The 18,441-nt window shown below is 36.8% G+C and overlaps 1 protein-coding gene across 1 annotated transcript; it reads left to right on the forward strand.

The window, feature by feature from the left end:
- Positions 1-534: 534 nt before the first annotated feature.
- LOC141317078 (inositol 1,4,5-trisphosphate-gated calcium channel ITPR1-like) lies at positions 535-13,826 on the forward strand (the record flags this gene model as incomplete). The annotated part of the gene is made up of 9 exons (XM_073832901.1): positions 535-718; positions 828-1,078; positions 4,278-4,478; positions 5,276-5,386; positions 5,473-5,568; positions 5,681-5,815; positions 6,843-6,950; positions 10,923-11,115; positions 13,704-13,826. Coding segments are annotated over 9 exons (1,402 nt in total), but the record flags the coding sequence as incomplete, so codon positions are not given.
- Between the last annotated feature and the right edge of the window lie 4,615 nt (positions 13,827-18,441).

The following is an 18,441-nucleotide window of genomic DNA, read 5'->3' on the forward strand; positions in this document are numbered from 1 at the left end:
TAATATTTAATTAAATACATTTTTAGTTTTCATTGAATGTTGAGTGTCCATGTGTATGTATTTAATATATATATAAAAGTTTTATTCATTAATTCATTCATATATTAAATACAAATTATGTATGTGTGTCTATAATTTATTCATAAAATACACATATACACGCACACATGCGCGCACACACACACACACACACACACACATATATATGCAATATATAAATATAATATAATAAAAAAGATTAAAAAGATTACATAATGAAGAAATATATATTTTATTTATTATTGAAAAAAGTAGTATTTTTCTTTGTTTTTTACTGGTATCTATGTGGTTTGTGTTTAGATGACATTCAAACTATTGGAATTATTTATGATCTGAGTTCCATTCAAATCTGAAGGTCAAAGAAAGACATTATGAAAAACAAAACTCTTATCAATGCAAAGAAAGCCCCACTTCTCTCCCACCTGTTATTTTCTACCCATTTACAGTATTCTAACTTCATTTTTTTCTCTCTCATTTTTCTACGTATCCCTCCAGCGGTCATTTTTCTGCCGTCTGACGGGCGACAGTAAGTCAGAGAAGTTTTTCAAAGTGTTTTATGAGCGAATGAAGCTGGCCCAGCAAGAGATCAAGGCAACTGTGACGGTCAACACCAGCGATCTGGGCAGCAAGCGCAAAGACGAGGACACCAACGACAAGGACGCCCAAGCACGCAAGAAAGGTCAGGGGCTCAGAATGCCTGACCCTAAACTACACATTCCACAATTATACCATACAACCCAGACGTGCAAAAACAAATCTAAACAAATACAATCCTCCCCGTTTTTCAGTCAAGGAAGTTGCAGTAGTAACCGAGGAAGCGCGAGAGCAACTTATTGAAGCTTCCACGGCAACCAAGAAGGCCTTCACCACTTACCGAAGGGAGGCGGAAGCAGATGAACATCTGAATGTGGCGGAGGGGCAGAGCAGCACAGGCGACAAGAACCAGGATGACAATGAGATGAGCGTGATCATAACCATCATGCAGCCAATCCTGCGCCTCCTGCAGCTGCTTTGTGAAAACCACAACCGTGAACTGCAGGTCAGTTGCTGTACTGGAGAATATTTTGAGAAAATTAGCATTGGTAATCATTGTTTGAGGTAATGCATTACAAGTAACGTGAGTTATGTAATCAGATAACTTTTTTCAAGTAACTAGTAAAGTAACACATTTCTTTTTCATTTACAAGTTACTTTTTGTTTCCTTTATGTATTTAATCCCCCTTTATTAATTAATGTCTTTGCTGCTGACCTTTGTTGACATTTGATAAATATCTAACTTTTTATGTTAAAAACAAACAAGCAAGCCCTGGTCAGATTTAAAAAGTAACGCAAAGGTAATGTAACGCATTACTTTCCATAAAAAGTAACTAAGTAAAGTAATTAGTTACTTTTCTAGGGAGTAACGCAATGTTGTAACGCATTACTTTTAAAAGTAATTTTTCCCTACACTGTTGGTAATGCTGAGTTTCTCAAATGTTGCTAACTAAAAAAGTAGCTTACAGTGTTAATTAAAATAATTTATGTAATCAGATTACTTTTCTAGTAACTAGTAAAGTAACGTATTACTTTTTCATTTACAAGAAAATATTTGAGTTACCTTTTCAAAAAAGTAACCAGTTACTTTTTGTTTCCTTTATGTGTTTAATCCCATTTTATTAACCAATGTCTTTGCTGCTGACCTTTGTTGATCCAATTCAATCATACTAATAAGCAAAATTTACTATAGATTAACTAACATTTGAGCTTAATTTTTCTCATTGCTGAAGAGTGTTGGACTTCCTTCTCTTACAGTTCTACTGTACAGACATGCATTTGCTTATATTCTTCAACCTTAGCCCTTTCCCACCAAAAAGAGAAATGAACAAGTCTTTTACATTTGCTAAAAAATTAACTTTTTATGTTAAAAACAAAAAAGCAAGCCCTGGCCAGATTTGAAAAGTAATGCAAAGGTAATGTAAAGCATTGATTTCCATAAAAAGTAACTAAGTAACGTAATTATTATTAACGTAATTGTTAGTTCACACCTAAAGATAATAATGCACTAGCAAATGCTGAAATTAACATTATCTAAGATTAATAAATGCTCTAGACTAATGTTAACTAATAAACCTTATTGTAAAGTGGTACCATTTTAATTTTTGGTGTTAGAAGGGTTTTTTATTATTAAAAATGAATAAGCAAGCCCAGCCCAGGCGACAAATAGTAAATAATGAAATTAGTTACTTTTTTATGGAGTAATGGAATATTGTAATATGTTATTTTTACAAGTAACTTTTCTTAACACTGGCAGTTGCAAACTTTTACATGTAGTTATTACTTATTTCTGTATGTAACTGTATATATGAGTGTAGGGCCCTATGAAATCCATTCTATTTTTTCAAAATTCCGTTTTATTTTTTGCCAAAATCCATTACTTTCTGTTTTAATTTTTCTGGGTTGTGTTTTTCCCATTTAAATTTTTCTAGACTCTGTATTAATGATTAAACCATATTTATTAACTATGTATTTATTCATTTTAATAATCAAAAACCATGTATGTTTAATTAAAATCATGAAAATTACATGATAAATTACAAAATTACAAAAAAGATTTTTAGCAAAAATTACATATCTGACGCCTTTTAAATATATTTTTTTTGTGTGTCAAATTAAGTTTTATTTTTACATAATTCTGTAATTTCCATACATTTTCTGGATTGCATTTTAATAGTTAAATTAAATTTGTTTTATTTATTTATTTCATTATTGTTGTTGTTTTTTGTTAATACAGTTGTGTATGTTACATTTTTCTGTTTTCTGTTTTCCTGATAAATAAATTCTGGTACTATCATTAGAGTAAAAAATATATTTAAGTCAGAGTTTCTTCAAGTTAAAGCAAACTTTAATTTTGACGGATCCACCAGAGATTTCTTAAAAGATATGGTAAAATGCTCATTAAGTGACATTGAGAGCAGTTCTAGAGATGTTTATGTGTTCATGTACTCATATATTGAGGCGACAGAGGCTAAAAACACCGCAAGCATCATGCATGCTTCAGTATGTGTGTAGTAAACGAAACTGCGCATCTGCGCCTTTCATTCACACAGAGACACAGAACATGCAGGATTTATATTTGAGTAGTATTTTTGCAGCTTAAATTTAACAGACACTAGTCCATATATTGTTTTATTCAAGTGTTCTGACCTACTTTGATTTATTCATCCAAAATTTGCCAAATTCTGTAACATTCTATTTGTATGACTGGATTCCGTCTGCGTTTTCCGCATCGTGAAAATCATAAGGCCCTATTAGAGGCATGACAAAAGAATCTATTGATTCAACTTAGCATGAAAAGATATTTGCAAGCCATTTTAGTTCCCTAACATGGTGCATTTCTCAGTGAAAAGGGATATTTGAGAAATAAATCTAGAAAGCGACTTAATTTCATCTATTGGCAACTGATTAAATTGGAAAAAGTGGATACCAGAATAGATCTAGTGATTAAAAGCTTAGTAGAAACTGAAAACTGTTAGCTGAAAAGGCTAAAAATATTACAGTAAAAGCTTGTGATGAAAACATTTAATTTGTTTCAAATGAATTGTACACAGTGAGAGCAGGAATGTGTATTTAGGAAAGTAAATGGAGTTTATTTATAACAAGCTAAAATGAGAAATGTCTCCCACTTTTGGAAGAGTTTCATGCTTGTTTCAAGGTAATTAGCTAATGAGCCACATTTTGCGAATTGTTTCAGAATGATTTCCTTCCTTGCTTTTGTTTGCGTCTTGAACTTCTTACATCACGTCACCCTGCAGATATTTACAGCAATGCAATATAAATACATAAAGAAACTTATTTTAATCAGTACTGAAAAGTATCAGTAGTGCAGTGCAAGTACAACTGATTATTTATCTTCTGAACAACAGTTAGCTTATCGTTAAACATTTGCTAAATCGTTTTATAATTATTTCCTTGCTTACCTAACGTTTGTATTTTTAACGTTTTACATAACCCCATCCTGTGGCTGGTTACATCAGAAGCACGTTTTTTAATTAACCTCTTGGATCTGACTTTCTCAAAGTCCTTGAAAAATGAATACATATTAAAAAAACTCTTTTGTGATTCTTGATCTCTCTAAAATCCTATTCTATACCATACCAAGAGTTATAAATTGACTCCGTCTGTGCTTCCTTTTGCTCTAATATGACTTATAAGTACAAAAGCATGTCCCTCATATCCTGTTTTTCTCGCTTGTTCCCTAGAACTTCCTTCGCTGTCAGAACAACAAAAACAACTACAACCTGGTGTGTGAGACGCTTCAGTTCCTGGATTGTATATGTGGCAGCACTACAGGAGGTCTGGGGCTGCTGGGGCTCTATATTAATGAGAAGAACGTCGCTCTTATAAACCAGACGGTCGAGAGCCTGACAGAGTACTGCCAGGGCCCTTGCCATGAAAACCAGGTGGACCTGACACATCCACACACTCTTTCTATTTCTATTCTATGCTTTAAAGAAATAGTTCACCCAGAAATGAAAGACCTCCGTTCTTCGTTTTAATGACATCCGAGAGGTTTCTTACTCTGCATCCCTTTCGGATTTAATAAAAAATAGCTTAATTTGTGTTCTGAACGAGTTTGGAATGACATGAGAATGACAGAATTTTAATTTCTGGGTGAACTATCACTTTAAGATTGCAGTCTTGGATGAACATACACTATATACCCACTATTGTCTATCAGAATGATTCCAAATTCTTTCTTTGTGTTTCGGCTAGGCGTTATGCAACTTTTCTGACTTCATAGGACATTCATAATAGGGCTGATTATCATCATTGTCCTACTTTTCTACGAGGAAATGTAGTGTGCTTGTATGACGACAATGTGCTTTTGTCCTGTAATGATTAGATGATTAGTCTCTCGCTGAGGCAATCTGTTCCAGGGCTATAATCGTTTAATTGCAGGTCGATTTTCATATTAAACATTCAGGAATGTCTGATTTCTTTTTCTTTTTTTTTATGGCAGCTTTTGTTTAAATCGTTTAGCTTTTAACGCTTTTATTCTCTTTATTTTTAAGAAATTAATATTAAAATATGCATTAAATTAACCTAAAGTGACAGTAAAATGTGCATTGTTTCCAAAATAAAGTAAAAAAATCAGCTTTGCATCATAAGAATACATTGCATTTTAAACCTTTTTTTTATTAAAACAGTCTGAAAAATGAGATGCTAGTGTATATTGAACATCGTCTTCCTTGTTCAGAATTGTATTGCCACGCACGAATGTAACGGCATTGACATCATCATCGCTCTCATCCTCAACGACATCAACCCTCTTGGAAAGAAGAGGATGGACTTGGTCCTTGAGCTCAAGGTGTGAAAACACTTCAACAGCATTATGGGATATGTAGTTTTCACTGTACTCCAACATAAGTGATGCGAATTGTCTTTTTGTTACAGAATAACGCCTCAAAACTGCTGCTTGCCATTATGGAAAGCCGACACGACAGTGAGAATGCGGAGAGAATCCTGTATAACATGAGGCCTAAAGAACTGGTGAATAGGACTAAAAACACATCTCTCGCCTGTTTCTGTGGGCAAATCATTTGTTCTGCATATGGTGGCAAGCCATCTACGGTCATTATTTAAATGTTTGGCTGGTGCACAGGTGGAGGTGATCAAAAAGGCCTACATGCAGGGAGAAATTGAGGTGGAGCACACAGACGACGATGAGAATGGTGAGGAAGAGCATGCCGCTTCTCCTCGAAATGTGGGTCACAACATCTACATCCTGGCTCATCAGGTGACGCACGCAAATATGCACTTAGACACACTTTCACTGTGTTCACTGTGTCAGATGTCTGGATTATATCACCGCCTTTCCTTCCCCTCCCGTCCCCAGTGTGCTTCGGTATAGATTTTCTGCCTATTCACGTAATTATCTGGGTCATCGTCCGAGGATCAGTTGTGTAACCGTGTTAGAAATGGTGCAGATTTTCCACCGGCCCTCCAAATGACACTGCTTGGCATCAGGAGTTGGTGAATGAAAAGACCAGAGAACAAAAAGTACATTAGACAGGGCCCTTTGATTCAGTTTTACCTAAATAATAGAGAATGCTTTTGCAGGTTGAGGCTCAAAAAGGTCAGTCCATAATTGCAGGAACATTTAATCCATTTCTGCGGTGGCTACCCTGGCTGTGTTTTTTAAGCAGAGTTTATTTGTTCAATGCTGGGCTTTGACCCTCGGTTTTTGTCGTAATTGGGCCATTGTGATTATTTTGAATGTGGCTATTTCATGGCTGTTTAGCAGTTAAAGAAGCAGATCAAATGTAGATGCATAATAGAAGATACATTCACAAATTAAGTAATTAGTAGTTAATCACATTAGTAGCAGTAAGTAAACTAAGAATGTTAAAAATGCAACAAGTTTAAAAGCCTCAGACATTTGTGACGGTGTTATTTATCATCATGTGAAGGGTTTAGACTGGTACAATGTTTCATGATATTTCCCTGAGGTATGGGTGGCTTGATTGCCAGGGTGTATTATAGGATTAGGGATGAAACCTTTTATGTGAACAATACAGCACGTTTGACATCACATTTGACATCATATACGGAAACATTCATACATTAGGAATGTCATTAATTTATTGTAACCTATGCATTGGGCAGTTAGGAGTTCAGGTTTGTGCATTTCTCAGACAGGTGTTGGCTGACAGTAAAGTGTGTTATGAGTAAAACATCAAGGCTAGATGGATCATTGCAACATATATACAATGTCTCAATGAAAACAAGCAAAGCCTCATCGTTTTTTCCACATACGCCCACAGCTAGCCAGACACAACAAGGAACTCCAGGCCATGCTGAAGCCAGGAGGGACTTATGGGGAGGGAGATGAAGCTTTGGAGTTCTACGCCAAACACACAGCACAAATCGAGGTCAGTGCTGTCTATCTGTAGTGGCCATTATGGATTCAGCATCTAGACTTAAGTACACAAACATCACTATTACTATTGTTCGTTTGTTAAAAATCCCTGATATTTATGCTATGAACATGATGCAATCATTTCAAAGTTCACCTGGCTAACAAAAAATTAACAAAAAAATCCATATACACTTTGACCTGAAATCAAAATCTCAATTTAAGTAGTAGCTCACTTTCAGAACAAAAATTTACAGATAAGTTGACCCCCTTGTCATCCAAGATGTTCATGTCTTTCTTTCTTCAGTCATAAAGTCGTTATGTTTTTTGAGGAAAGTATTTCAGGAATTTTTTCCATATACAGTTGCAATCAAAATTATTCAACCCCCTTGACCTGCAAGACATTTTGCTGCAGAGAACAATATTTTGTGAAAACAATTCAACAAAGGCATCAGTAAACTATTAAAGAAAGTTTATTAATGCACTTTTGAGTAAATCTGAGAACGTGAGTTGATGAATAATGAAAAAAAAGCTAATTGGCTCTAAACATTTATGTTCAAAATTATTCAACCCCTGAAAGTAAATTTGGTGTAGAATCTTTTATTCTTTAAAACCACCAATAAACACTGCCTGGAAGTGCTTAAATGCTTCTGTCACCTTTCTGCTGCTATCTTGGGCCATTCCCCCCCTGAAAAAGCTTTCAGATCACTGATAATCTTTGGTTTTTACTTTGCCACTGCTTGCTTCAAATTCAACCATGTATTTTCAATGAGAATTACATCTGGAAACTGAACAGGCCACTTAAAAACATTCTATGACTGATTCCTAAACCAAGCGCAAGTAGATTTGAATGTATCCTTTGGGATGATTGTCCTGCAGGAAAGTCCACTGATTATTAGCTTCAGACATTGCACAAAAGGCATCACAATGTTTGCCAAAATGGCCTGATACTTCAATAAATCAATGATATCCTTTGTATGGTCATGTTTTCCACTTCCTGCTACAGTTAAACAACCCCATAACAGGACTGGCCCACCTCCATGTTTGACGATGGAGATGGTGTTCTTCTGCTTGTAAACTTTGTCTTTTTTGCACCAGACATACCGCTGATCCATACATCCAAAAAGTTCCAGTTTGGACACATCACTCCATAAAACATTCTTCCAGAACTCCACAGGTCTATCCAAATGAATTTTAGCATGTTCAAGGCAGCCTTTTTGTTCTTCTTGGTCAAGAGTGGTATTCGGCAAGATTCCTCAACATGAAGACTACACTTGTCTAGTGTTCCTCTTGTACACAGCACCAAAATATTTTTCCTCCTTTTGTCGGGTCATCTTACAACTCTTTGGCTGTACATTGCAAGTTTTTCTCAGTTTATCTGATCAAACATTTTATGATATTGTGCTTTTTTGTTCAACAGCCTCAAAGGTTTTCTGCTTCAACACACTTTAATCTAAGGAATACGGCTGCCAGCTGTGTCTCTAGGGACTTGTAATGTCTTAGAAATCTTCATGTAGTTTTAGACTTTCTAATATAGCAAATAATTTCTTCTCTATTGATTTTGTGTGAGCTTTGTTGACTTTACCATATTTGCTACTCATCTTCAGCACATGAATGGGCTAAGAGTATACTATGTGTTACACCCCAAGCTAATTTCATTTTTAATACATTTGTAAAGGCTTAAGACAATTAAAACAGCAATGTTGAATAGGGGTTGAATAATTTTGACATAGCTGTGTTATTAAAAAATCCTATAACTCAAAAACATTACATTATATATTGACATTATCACTTTTTAATATGCCAGAAAACTGTTGTAGATGCAATTTAGTCCTGGATCTTCAGAAAGAGCAAAAAACATTTGTAAAGTACTGCAGTCTCTGAATAATTTTGATTGCAGCTGTAGTGGATTTCTATGCAGTCAAAAAGTGTATAAATATTAATTTATTTGAGAAAATGACCGATTGTTTTGCTGGATAAGACCCTTGTTCCTCGGCTGAAATCGTTTAGAGCCCTTTGAAGCTGCATTTAAACTGCATTTTGAAAGTTCAAACTCGCAGGCACCGTTGAACTCCACTATATGGAGAAAATTCCTGAAATGTTTTCCTCACAAAAACTTAATTTCTTTATGACTGAAGAGAGAAAGACATGAATATCTTGGATGACAAGGGCATGAGTAATCCTTTAATTTAACATTTAATTGTACCTCAATTACGATTAATGAATGATTATTTCACTTTTCCTGATCACTGTTGCATGTGATCTTCCTCTCATTGATCTTGTCCTGTCATCCTGTCACTCTATATGCACAAGTATTTACTCTAGGTTCTTACTGACATTCAAACAGAACGCGTCTTTGCATCTGATGATTGGTCCGACATAACCAACATGGGAAAATTACGTCGGTTAGAGGTTCGATTACTTTTCGATTAAATGTCCAGCCCTACTAGATAGGCTACTTTTTTTTAACCCACAACACCCAACCATGTAGTAACCATGTATCGTCACAAAAAATCCCTCTGAAAAACCTACCCTCCTTAGCTACTGTTGCTATGTCCGACAATCAGTGCTGCTCTCACACTACACATCATGTTCTTGGGCAGTGAAAAATACCAAAGTCCCATTAAGGCAAGTCATTCCATTGGGCGACCATCTTTAAAACGCCTCTTGGGCATGCAAGTGCTGTTCCTATATCTTTGAATGGGGAAACATCAAATACTCCCAAACTGTTCACCAAGTTCACGATTAAATATCATATTTGAAATCACCAATGAAATCTGACAAGAACTGCCTCATAAATATGGTTCCTTGTGCTCCAACAGTGCCAAAAAAAAAGCTTATTTTTCCACTAGATCTGCCAGTGCGCATGCACAGTACTGAGCTCACGTCTTAGAAAGCTGATTGTTTCTATTGCAACTGTGAGTTCTAACAGCAGCTGCAGTGATGCGCTGTCCTTACTAATCAACGATTGGCTCTTTCATTAGAAGGCAGGGCTTCACGGCCATAATGAGTGTTGCATTTTTCCCCATTCAAAACTATAGACACGTTTCCTGAATTCGGAAGTCACGCCTGACTCTTAACCTGAAGAATGCATTGCATTTCCCGTCTCCAGTGTTTCTAGCCAAATTAGCGTATATTCCGAGTTGATAATCTAATGTTAAACCTATTAAAATGTTCACTTGGCAATATCGCAATAAGCGTCATTTGTCAGTGCCTCACTCCTTCAAGTTTTAGGAGTGATGACACGAAGCTGCCGACGTTAGTTACATCGAAAACAGATGGGGGCTATTTGAATAGGTTCCTATGGAGACCAGAACAGAAGAGCATCCAATCTGATGTTAGAATTCGTAATGGCGGCACTCATGGTTTACTCAGGAAAAAGGTCTATATGAGTGACACATCTTGGGTATTCTATAGTCTTTGAACGTGCATTGCGGAACAAAGACCTCTGGTATGAAACAAGGTCTCAGCTTTAAAATGTTGTCTTTTTTAAAGAAATTTAAACAAAAAATACCATTTTGTGCCTCTTTAATGTGTCGTTACAGATCACTGTATTCACCAATGTTAATTCTACTCTTCTGTCTGATTTGTTTGTCGGACAAAATGGCAGATTCAGCGTTATGATTGGTCAGATTGCATGTCAGTCAAACTGTTTGCAAAGGGTCAATTGTTTGGCAAAAAGAAATTGCGGGCAAAATCCCATTTCAAGGCATCTCCGCAATCGGGAGTTTCACATAAAGGTGAAATTTTTTTAATAAATTCACCGCATTGACCAATAGAATGCTCCTTAGTCTGAAAGTGACTTCTTGAAGCAATGCTATCACATTTGACATTTCATTTTGACCTTCAAAAATTCACTGAAATATCGCTAATGTGATTGCACCATTAGAGGCGACAAGAAAAAGCCTAAACGGCAACTCTTGTTGTAAGTCTTCACAAATGTAACCCCTATAGCCAATCCAGACAGCTTGCAACATGTTTTTTCCAGATCGTCCGCCTGGATCGCACAATGGAGCAGATTGTTTTTCCCGTCCCCAACATTTGCGAATTCCTAACCCAGGAATCCAAGCTCCGCGTCTATTACACCACGGAGCGTGACGAGCAGGGCAGCAAGATCAACGACTTCTTCTTACGCTCCGAAGACCTCTTCAATGAGATGAACTGGCAGAAGAAGCTGCGAGGTACTCAAGAGGCCACTGGTAACGCAAACTCCGTGCCTTGTGCGTGCGCTCTCCCTTCCTCTATAAACTAGTAAGCCGCTTTACACGCCCTCTCCACTCCCTCAGCCTCCAGGGACCCATCAGGGCTCTATTCATGCAGGGCGCCCCGCTTTTGGTGTGCCGGTGCCAGCCTCACCCTGACCCCTCAAGCCAGGGCACTGGGGAGGGGGTGTAAACATTAACTTATATAAGATAGACAAGATAAGACATGTAACTAGAAATGATGTTTAGGCTTGCTTAAGATTTTAGTTGATGTGTGCTTGGGAAAAAAAGGAAGATGGGGCAGGGAGTAGTACTGTATGAATGAATCCCAAACAAACAGCTTACGTCGCAAAAGCTGATTACTGAAATAAGCTGAGCTAGGCATTGAATAAAGAGAGACTCTAAAACCCATTTTCCACTAACTGGCTGCTGGTGACCAATCTGGAACCATTTCCAAATGGCTGAGACCAATCAGAGGTCGAGGTTGGGATAATGACCACACTGAATTGGCATGTCAAAGATATCAATGGTACAGAAAACTGATTCAATTGCCCAGTGCACTTTTAACTGTTGCATTAAATGAAAATCGGGCTTCTGTGGAAAAGGTTTTAGAAAGGTGAGGCAACAATGGTAGAAAGTGGGTTATTTGGAAAAGGACAAGAATTCTCAGACAAGAAGAGCATGAGGTTAACCACAATAACAAGATAAAACCTGCAAGATAAGGATCTGAACCGCGTCAAAATGCAGCTTGATAGACGGGGGTTTGTGTGCTATTTTTTTTGCATGGGACATTTGACCACAGTTCTACTTGATATCTTTACTTTTTTTTTTTTTTGTCATGAGTTGCTAATAAAAAGGAGGGTGTCAATTCCGTGTTAGTTAGTAATGCACATCTATGACTGACATGTGAAGGTTTTTATCAGTTTGAATCAAAGTAAAAGCAACGTTCCATTGCCACAACCCTAAGTCATGAGTGTGGTGGCCTGTGTGTGAAAGTCCCCTCCTCCAGTTCCTCTTTTCAGAAAAAAAAACCCCTGTCAAAATAGCCATAGCTCAGAAACTAAATCCTCCAGCTAGACTTCTCAGAGAGTCATGGGTCAAAACAAAGGTAGCGGTTGAGGTCAGCGAGCTCTCGTATATGGTTTGGCCACACTAAGAATCCTTTTGAACTCTTTGGTCTTATTTCTACAGTTCTTGACTTCAATTTTAGGTTCAGGTGGTGACCAACCAGCCAATATGTGGAATCTCATTGTCTAACTAAAGAAAAGCTATATTTTCAAAGGGATACTAGATGTAACAAAGTTATTGCACTGGATGTTGTCCTGATTTGATGTAATTGAAAATGTGCATGGTCAGCTGGATCGCATTTAAGCTTGAGATTATTTAGAATTTGTCCTTGAGATCACCATGGAAACTAACACACAACTGTCCTCGTGTTGTTTAGTCCAAGGCGGTAGAATGACATAATGTGATAAAAAAAAAAAAAAAAAAAACATTTCAGCCTGTAATAAGTAAAAGATGAGCAGTGCTGCTTGGAACTTGCTAGTGACATCATCTGCTATTTCATCCCATCAGGCCTTTTGTATTACATGAGATTATTTTCTTTCTTCAAACCACAGTGCGGGCAGTTTCAAAGGTGCAGTGTGAAATTTCTGACCTACTGCCGAAACTAAACACAATTGCCAAAAATAATACATTTCCAAACTAACCATCTTCCATTTTCCAGGTGATCCTGTTCTAAATTTACGCAATTGGTTTGAACCAGTGTCATTGCTTCCTCTAGTGGCGAAGAACTTAGACACTTCTCGAAAGGCTTTTTGGTGCTTGTTTGTATAACAACAAATGGTTCTGAATGAAATCTGTGTATTTGTGTTTGAGACAAGTGTGCCGTTGGAGTCCTCGAAAGTGAAGCCAAAACATTTTGATCGCCCCCCGGTGGCTGGCTGCAGTATAGGTCATAAACCCCGCCCTCTCCATGTAATCTAATTGGACGTGAGCCAAAATAAATAATCGAATTACACTTAAAAAAATTTTTTTCCAAAGATGGTTTCCATCATGTGAGGTAGTTCTGATAATGCTTATTCATGTTCAGGTGTTCCTTTTTCTAATAAGTCTGCTTTTAGGTAGTTATTTAATCCTATAAAAACGGGGTGTGGTGTCATGATTGTGATCGTGCGATTGGGTCAGCGGGAGTTTGGGCGGGATTTTGATACCGCGGCTCCGCCTCATGACTCTACTGCGCAGACTCTGGCTCCAAACGAATCTCTACTGCGCAGAATCTGGCTCCAAATGACGTAATTTCCCCCAAGATGGCAGCGGCCATATTAAGATGTATTGGCTTCACTTTTCTATAGTGGAATGAAGCGGAGACACATTGTCCATCTTTTTTTACAGTCTATGGTTTGAGACAGAACCATGTACTTGGAGTTCTGACATGATGTGCATCAGGGGTCTAGTATTGGACCCTTTTAGTTTTGTGATCCAAAAGGTGCAAATTGTACTGTGTTGGTGTACATGTTTCTTTAACACTTGGAATTAAATCTTTTTTGACTTGCTTCCTCCTCCAGCTCAGCCCATCCTGTACTGGTGTTCCCGTAACATGTCCTTTTGGAGCAGCATCTCCTTTAATCTTGCCGTCCTCATGAACTTGTTGGTAGCATTCTTCTATCCACTTGAAGGAGTGCGTGGAGGTAAGACATAAGTATTTTTACTATTTGCCTTGGAATTCTACATGTCACCCTGGACCACAAAACCAGTCGTAAGTAGCATGGGTGTATTTGTGCCAAAAATCATTAGGATATTAAAGGAACCGTATGTAAAAAATTTATTTCAGTTAATCATGGCTCTGACATGTCACTAGACATTAAGAAATCATGTTCATTTCAAATACTTATATCACTGACAACAGTGGTCCAGCCAGGATATTGTCATTTAAAAGTGAAAGTTGCAGCCCTCAACTGATGTTGATGTTGTGATGTTGTGTTTTGTCCTGAGGCGCCACCCTCCAGCTATCTACTAATCACGAAGTCAGTAGAGTTTTGTCATCCGGGTTGCCAGCTCTGCTCTAGTTACAGCTGCAGCTACGAACATGTCGGATAAAACATGTATAATGTTACGAAACCCAAAAGACCTCGTTATGAATCCTAAATACGTTGTGACAAAGTCACATGCTAAATGCGTTTATAAAAAGCTTTATATCGCACCATTAGCAGGGTATAAAAACAATCTATGTTCCGACTGAAATGTGGTATTACAGTACATCTTTATAAAATATTTGGCTAATCGCCATTAGTAAATTTTTGCGATACATAATTACTTTGTGAAGCATAAACATGATTAACAGAAGAAAAAAAATACTGTGTAGTACTCGTCACTTGCCATTGGTAGCTCCTTGTAGCAGCCTAGGTTCCTGCTGGATCCTGCAGCTTAGCTGGCAACCTCGAGTCAGGGGGGAGGGGGAGGGGATACACCGTTCTACAGTATTTTGAAAGTGATTGCAGTTCCAGTTTTGGCCACAATCCTACATACGGTTCCTTTAAGTAAAGGTCATGTTCCATGAAGATATTTTGTAAATTTCCTACTGTAAATATATCAAAATTTAATTTTTCAGTTAGTATTATGCTTGGCTAAGAACTTGATTTGGACAACTTTAAAGGCATTTTATTCCATATTTAGATTGAAAATCTAAAAAAAAAAACAAAACAAAAAAACTATCATAACAAACCACACTTCAATGGAAAGCTTATTTATTCAGCTTTCATGTGTATAAATCTATCAGACAATTGACTCTTACAACAGGTTTTGTGGTCCAGGGTCACACACACACACACACACCCACACACACATATACATTTATACATAATCATATATATCTAAATTAGTGCTGTCAAAATATTGCGCTTCAGTGACGCTCACCTTCAGTCATAAAGGGCTGCCCCCTAATAGTCGACTAACCGTTAGTCAACTAAAAGAGGTTTGGTTGCACAAATATTTATTAGTTGCTTAGTCGCAGAAAAATATTTCCACAGGAGGTGGCAAAGTCACACAGTCCATGATGGACAGATTGTTAACGGCTCACCAACCTCAAATATTACTTTACATCTGAAATATGTAAGTAGTAGCAACTTTACATGGCCGCTCAATATAATGTTAACCTAGAAAAATGTGCCGAGTGTGGAAGCAGAACAGTAGCGCGCTCACTGCATGACAGATGGAGGCGCCAATGCAGTATCTTGCTCTTATTATATGGTATCTTTCGAATCTGTAAAGACTCTACGTTTATTTGTGTGCGCTCAGAATAACAATGAAACATTTGTGCTTTTGTAAAATAATTAAAGCAAACAGGATGTGCTTTCTGCTTATTGGTCTCAAACGGTGTATACTTGCCTTACAGACATGAAAACTATTTATTGAGATCAAATTATGTATTTTCAAATTATGTAATCCGTATGGAACATGCATACAGACTTCATCTCTTAAACCAAAAACAAAGAAAACACTAGTTTATAAGTAAATTATTTAAACGTCAATGCAGTTGCCTTGCTGTTTTTCCCCGACATATTTATATTATTATATCTGCCGGTGCGCTTGGCAATTAAAGGCTCATTGTTATGATTTATATGGTTTATTAATAAACGTGTCGACCAACACTTAAAATGAACGACTACTAGTCAACCAATACAATTTTTAGATGATAGACAAGGTGTTATAGTATAATAATTTAATGAAAACCTAATTTCGACCAAAAAATTGACATTCAACATATTTTTCGAATTTCCTGAACGAATTTCCAGATTACATCACATTTAAAAACTTTATTCATAAGTGGGATTAATCGCAATTAGTTTTAGAAAAAAATGTGCGATTAATCATTTAATTTTTTTAATTTATTGACAGCACTAATGGGTTCCAAACAAGCCGGATACTACTGATCCATAGACATCAAATGCAAGGAATTCATAATAGCATAGCCATGTATGTGTTCTGTGATTGTTAGAATACCAACCGCAACTTTGATCGTCCTTACATACATAGACATTGCTAGAGTACAGATTGCTGTTTTCATGGAGGTAATTGAGTGCAGTCAGCAACAGATGCTGGAACTTGACACTTTACTGACCTACTTTCAGCAGACACAGCCCCTGAAAGACATCATTTGGCCTACATAACAGCGCTCCAACAAAAATGCTGCTGGCCTCGCTTCTGTCATAACACGTCTTATATAATTCATTCATTCTGAGCGATATGATCTCTTCCGCTCACCTCAGTAGCATGCAGTTCTCTAAAATAGCCATGTTTGTCCGTATCATCCATAAATAAATATATTTGGAATATTATGAAGTTTTAATGCGTATTATGAATACATATCTACCTTCGGACACCTTTAAAAGCATTTCTGATCCAAAGTACTGATGGACATAACTCTCCTGCATAACCTGGTCAATGATCTCGCCCTCTTATCCAAGATCACTCACGTAACATGTCACCTGACTCCAGCGCTCACACGCACACTATTTCCCTAATCTCGTAAGCTGTTAAGACTGTGTTTATCTTCTCCCTGCTCTTCTGATCAAAAGTGTGTGTTTGTATACATGTCAGAGGGATATGACACCTGCTTATGTCAGAGCTGAGATTTGACCCTGAAAACAGAGACCCAGATAAAGACAAAGCACTGCCAGAGACTTGATTCTGGGGACAGCCGTGGCCTAATGGTTAGAGAGTCGGACTTGTAACCCAAAGGTTGCAGGTTCGAGTCTCAGGTCCGGCAGGGATTGTAGGTGGGGGGAGTGAATGTACAGCACTCTCTCCACCCTCAATACCACGACTGAGGTGAGTCCCTTGAGCAAGGCACCGATCCCCCAACTGCTCCCCGGGCGCCGCAGCAATGGCTGTGGTGTGTGTGTGTGTGTGTGTGTGTGTTCACTACTGTGTGTGTGCACTTGGATGGGTTAAATGCAGAGCACAAATTCCTTGTATGGGTCACCATACTTGGCCTCACTTCACCTCCTTTCCTTTTCCTTTCCTTTCCTTTCTTACATCACAGCTGCTTGTTTTAAAGTTTGCGACCAATGTTCAAATGCAGCCCATGGGGTAACTAGTTATAAGTAATGTTTCTGTGTCTCTTTCACTCGTTCTTTTGATTGTCCAGTCATTGTGACTGGCATAAGCGCCACATTGTGACTGGCATAAACTCTGCATTGTTCAGGCTGGGGTCAGGCTCCGAGGGGTCTTTTGTTTTGGGACTTTCCTTTTCGCAAAGTGCACATGAGCGCTTGGGCCTTTAATTGAAATCTCTTTTAGTCTCTAAAACAAAAGGCTCCTCTGGGAGACAAAAACACACTCAATTACAGATTGAATATAGGTCATGATTCGAAACGCTAACCAATAAAACTGATAAAGCACATGTTAAAGGTGAGTTTGAAACATTGTTGGTACAATAAACATGATTGTAAAACAATAAGCATGCTGACCAAATGTTTATAATAGGCTGTTTGATATATAACAAGGAATTATAGAAGTAGTTCATTTTCTATGACACCGCATATCCTGTTTGACTGTCTATTGTTTTACAAAGATTTTATTGTTGAATGTATCACTGGCATGGATAACTGTATTTAAGTCAAGGCCAAAAGGATATAAAAAGAAAAAAAAATCAAAAAAGCAACCATTATGTAATTCGTAACAGAATTTTACATTTTAATAATCACACATTTACATTTTTGGAATTTATAGTGAATTCTTATAGTGGATACCCCATAATCATTTTAATGAAATGGTGGTTTACAAAAATAATTTACTATTATTATGTTATTTTTATTTAATCTACAGTATACTTAAATAATAGTTATTATCAGTAATATACATGATATTTAATACAGTACTTGCCTTTACAGCTGTTTATTGACAAAAATAAATTACTTATTTATTTTTCCTTTTTATTTATATTTATTTATTATTAATAAATTCATTTTTTTTCTAAAATTTCATTTATTTTTATTAATAAATATATGGATTAATGGATAGTAAAATTGTAAAATAAATAGTAAATGTACCACAAAACCAGTCTTAAGTCGCTGGGGTATATTTGTAGCAATAGCCAAAAATACATTGTATGGGTCAAAATTATTGATTTTTCTTTTATGCCAAAATTCATTAGGAAATTAAAGATTAAGATCATGTTCCATGAAGATTTTTTGTAAAATTCCTACTATAAATATATCAAAATGTAATTTTTGATTAGTAATATGCATTGTTAAGAACCAATTCTTTATAAATTATTATTATTATTATTACTTACAATAGTTA

This window comes from Garra rufa, unplaced genomic scaffold, assembly GCF_049309525.1.
Source record: "Garra rufa unplaced genomic scaffold, GarRuf1.0 hap1_unplaced_275, whole genome shotgun sequence".
In the NCBI taxonomy this organism is placed as follows: domain Eukaryota; kingdom Metazoa; phylum Chordata; class Actinopteri; order Cypriniformes; family Cyprinidae; genus Garra; species Garra rufa.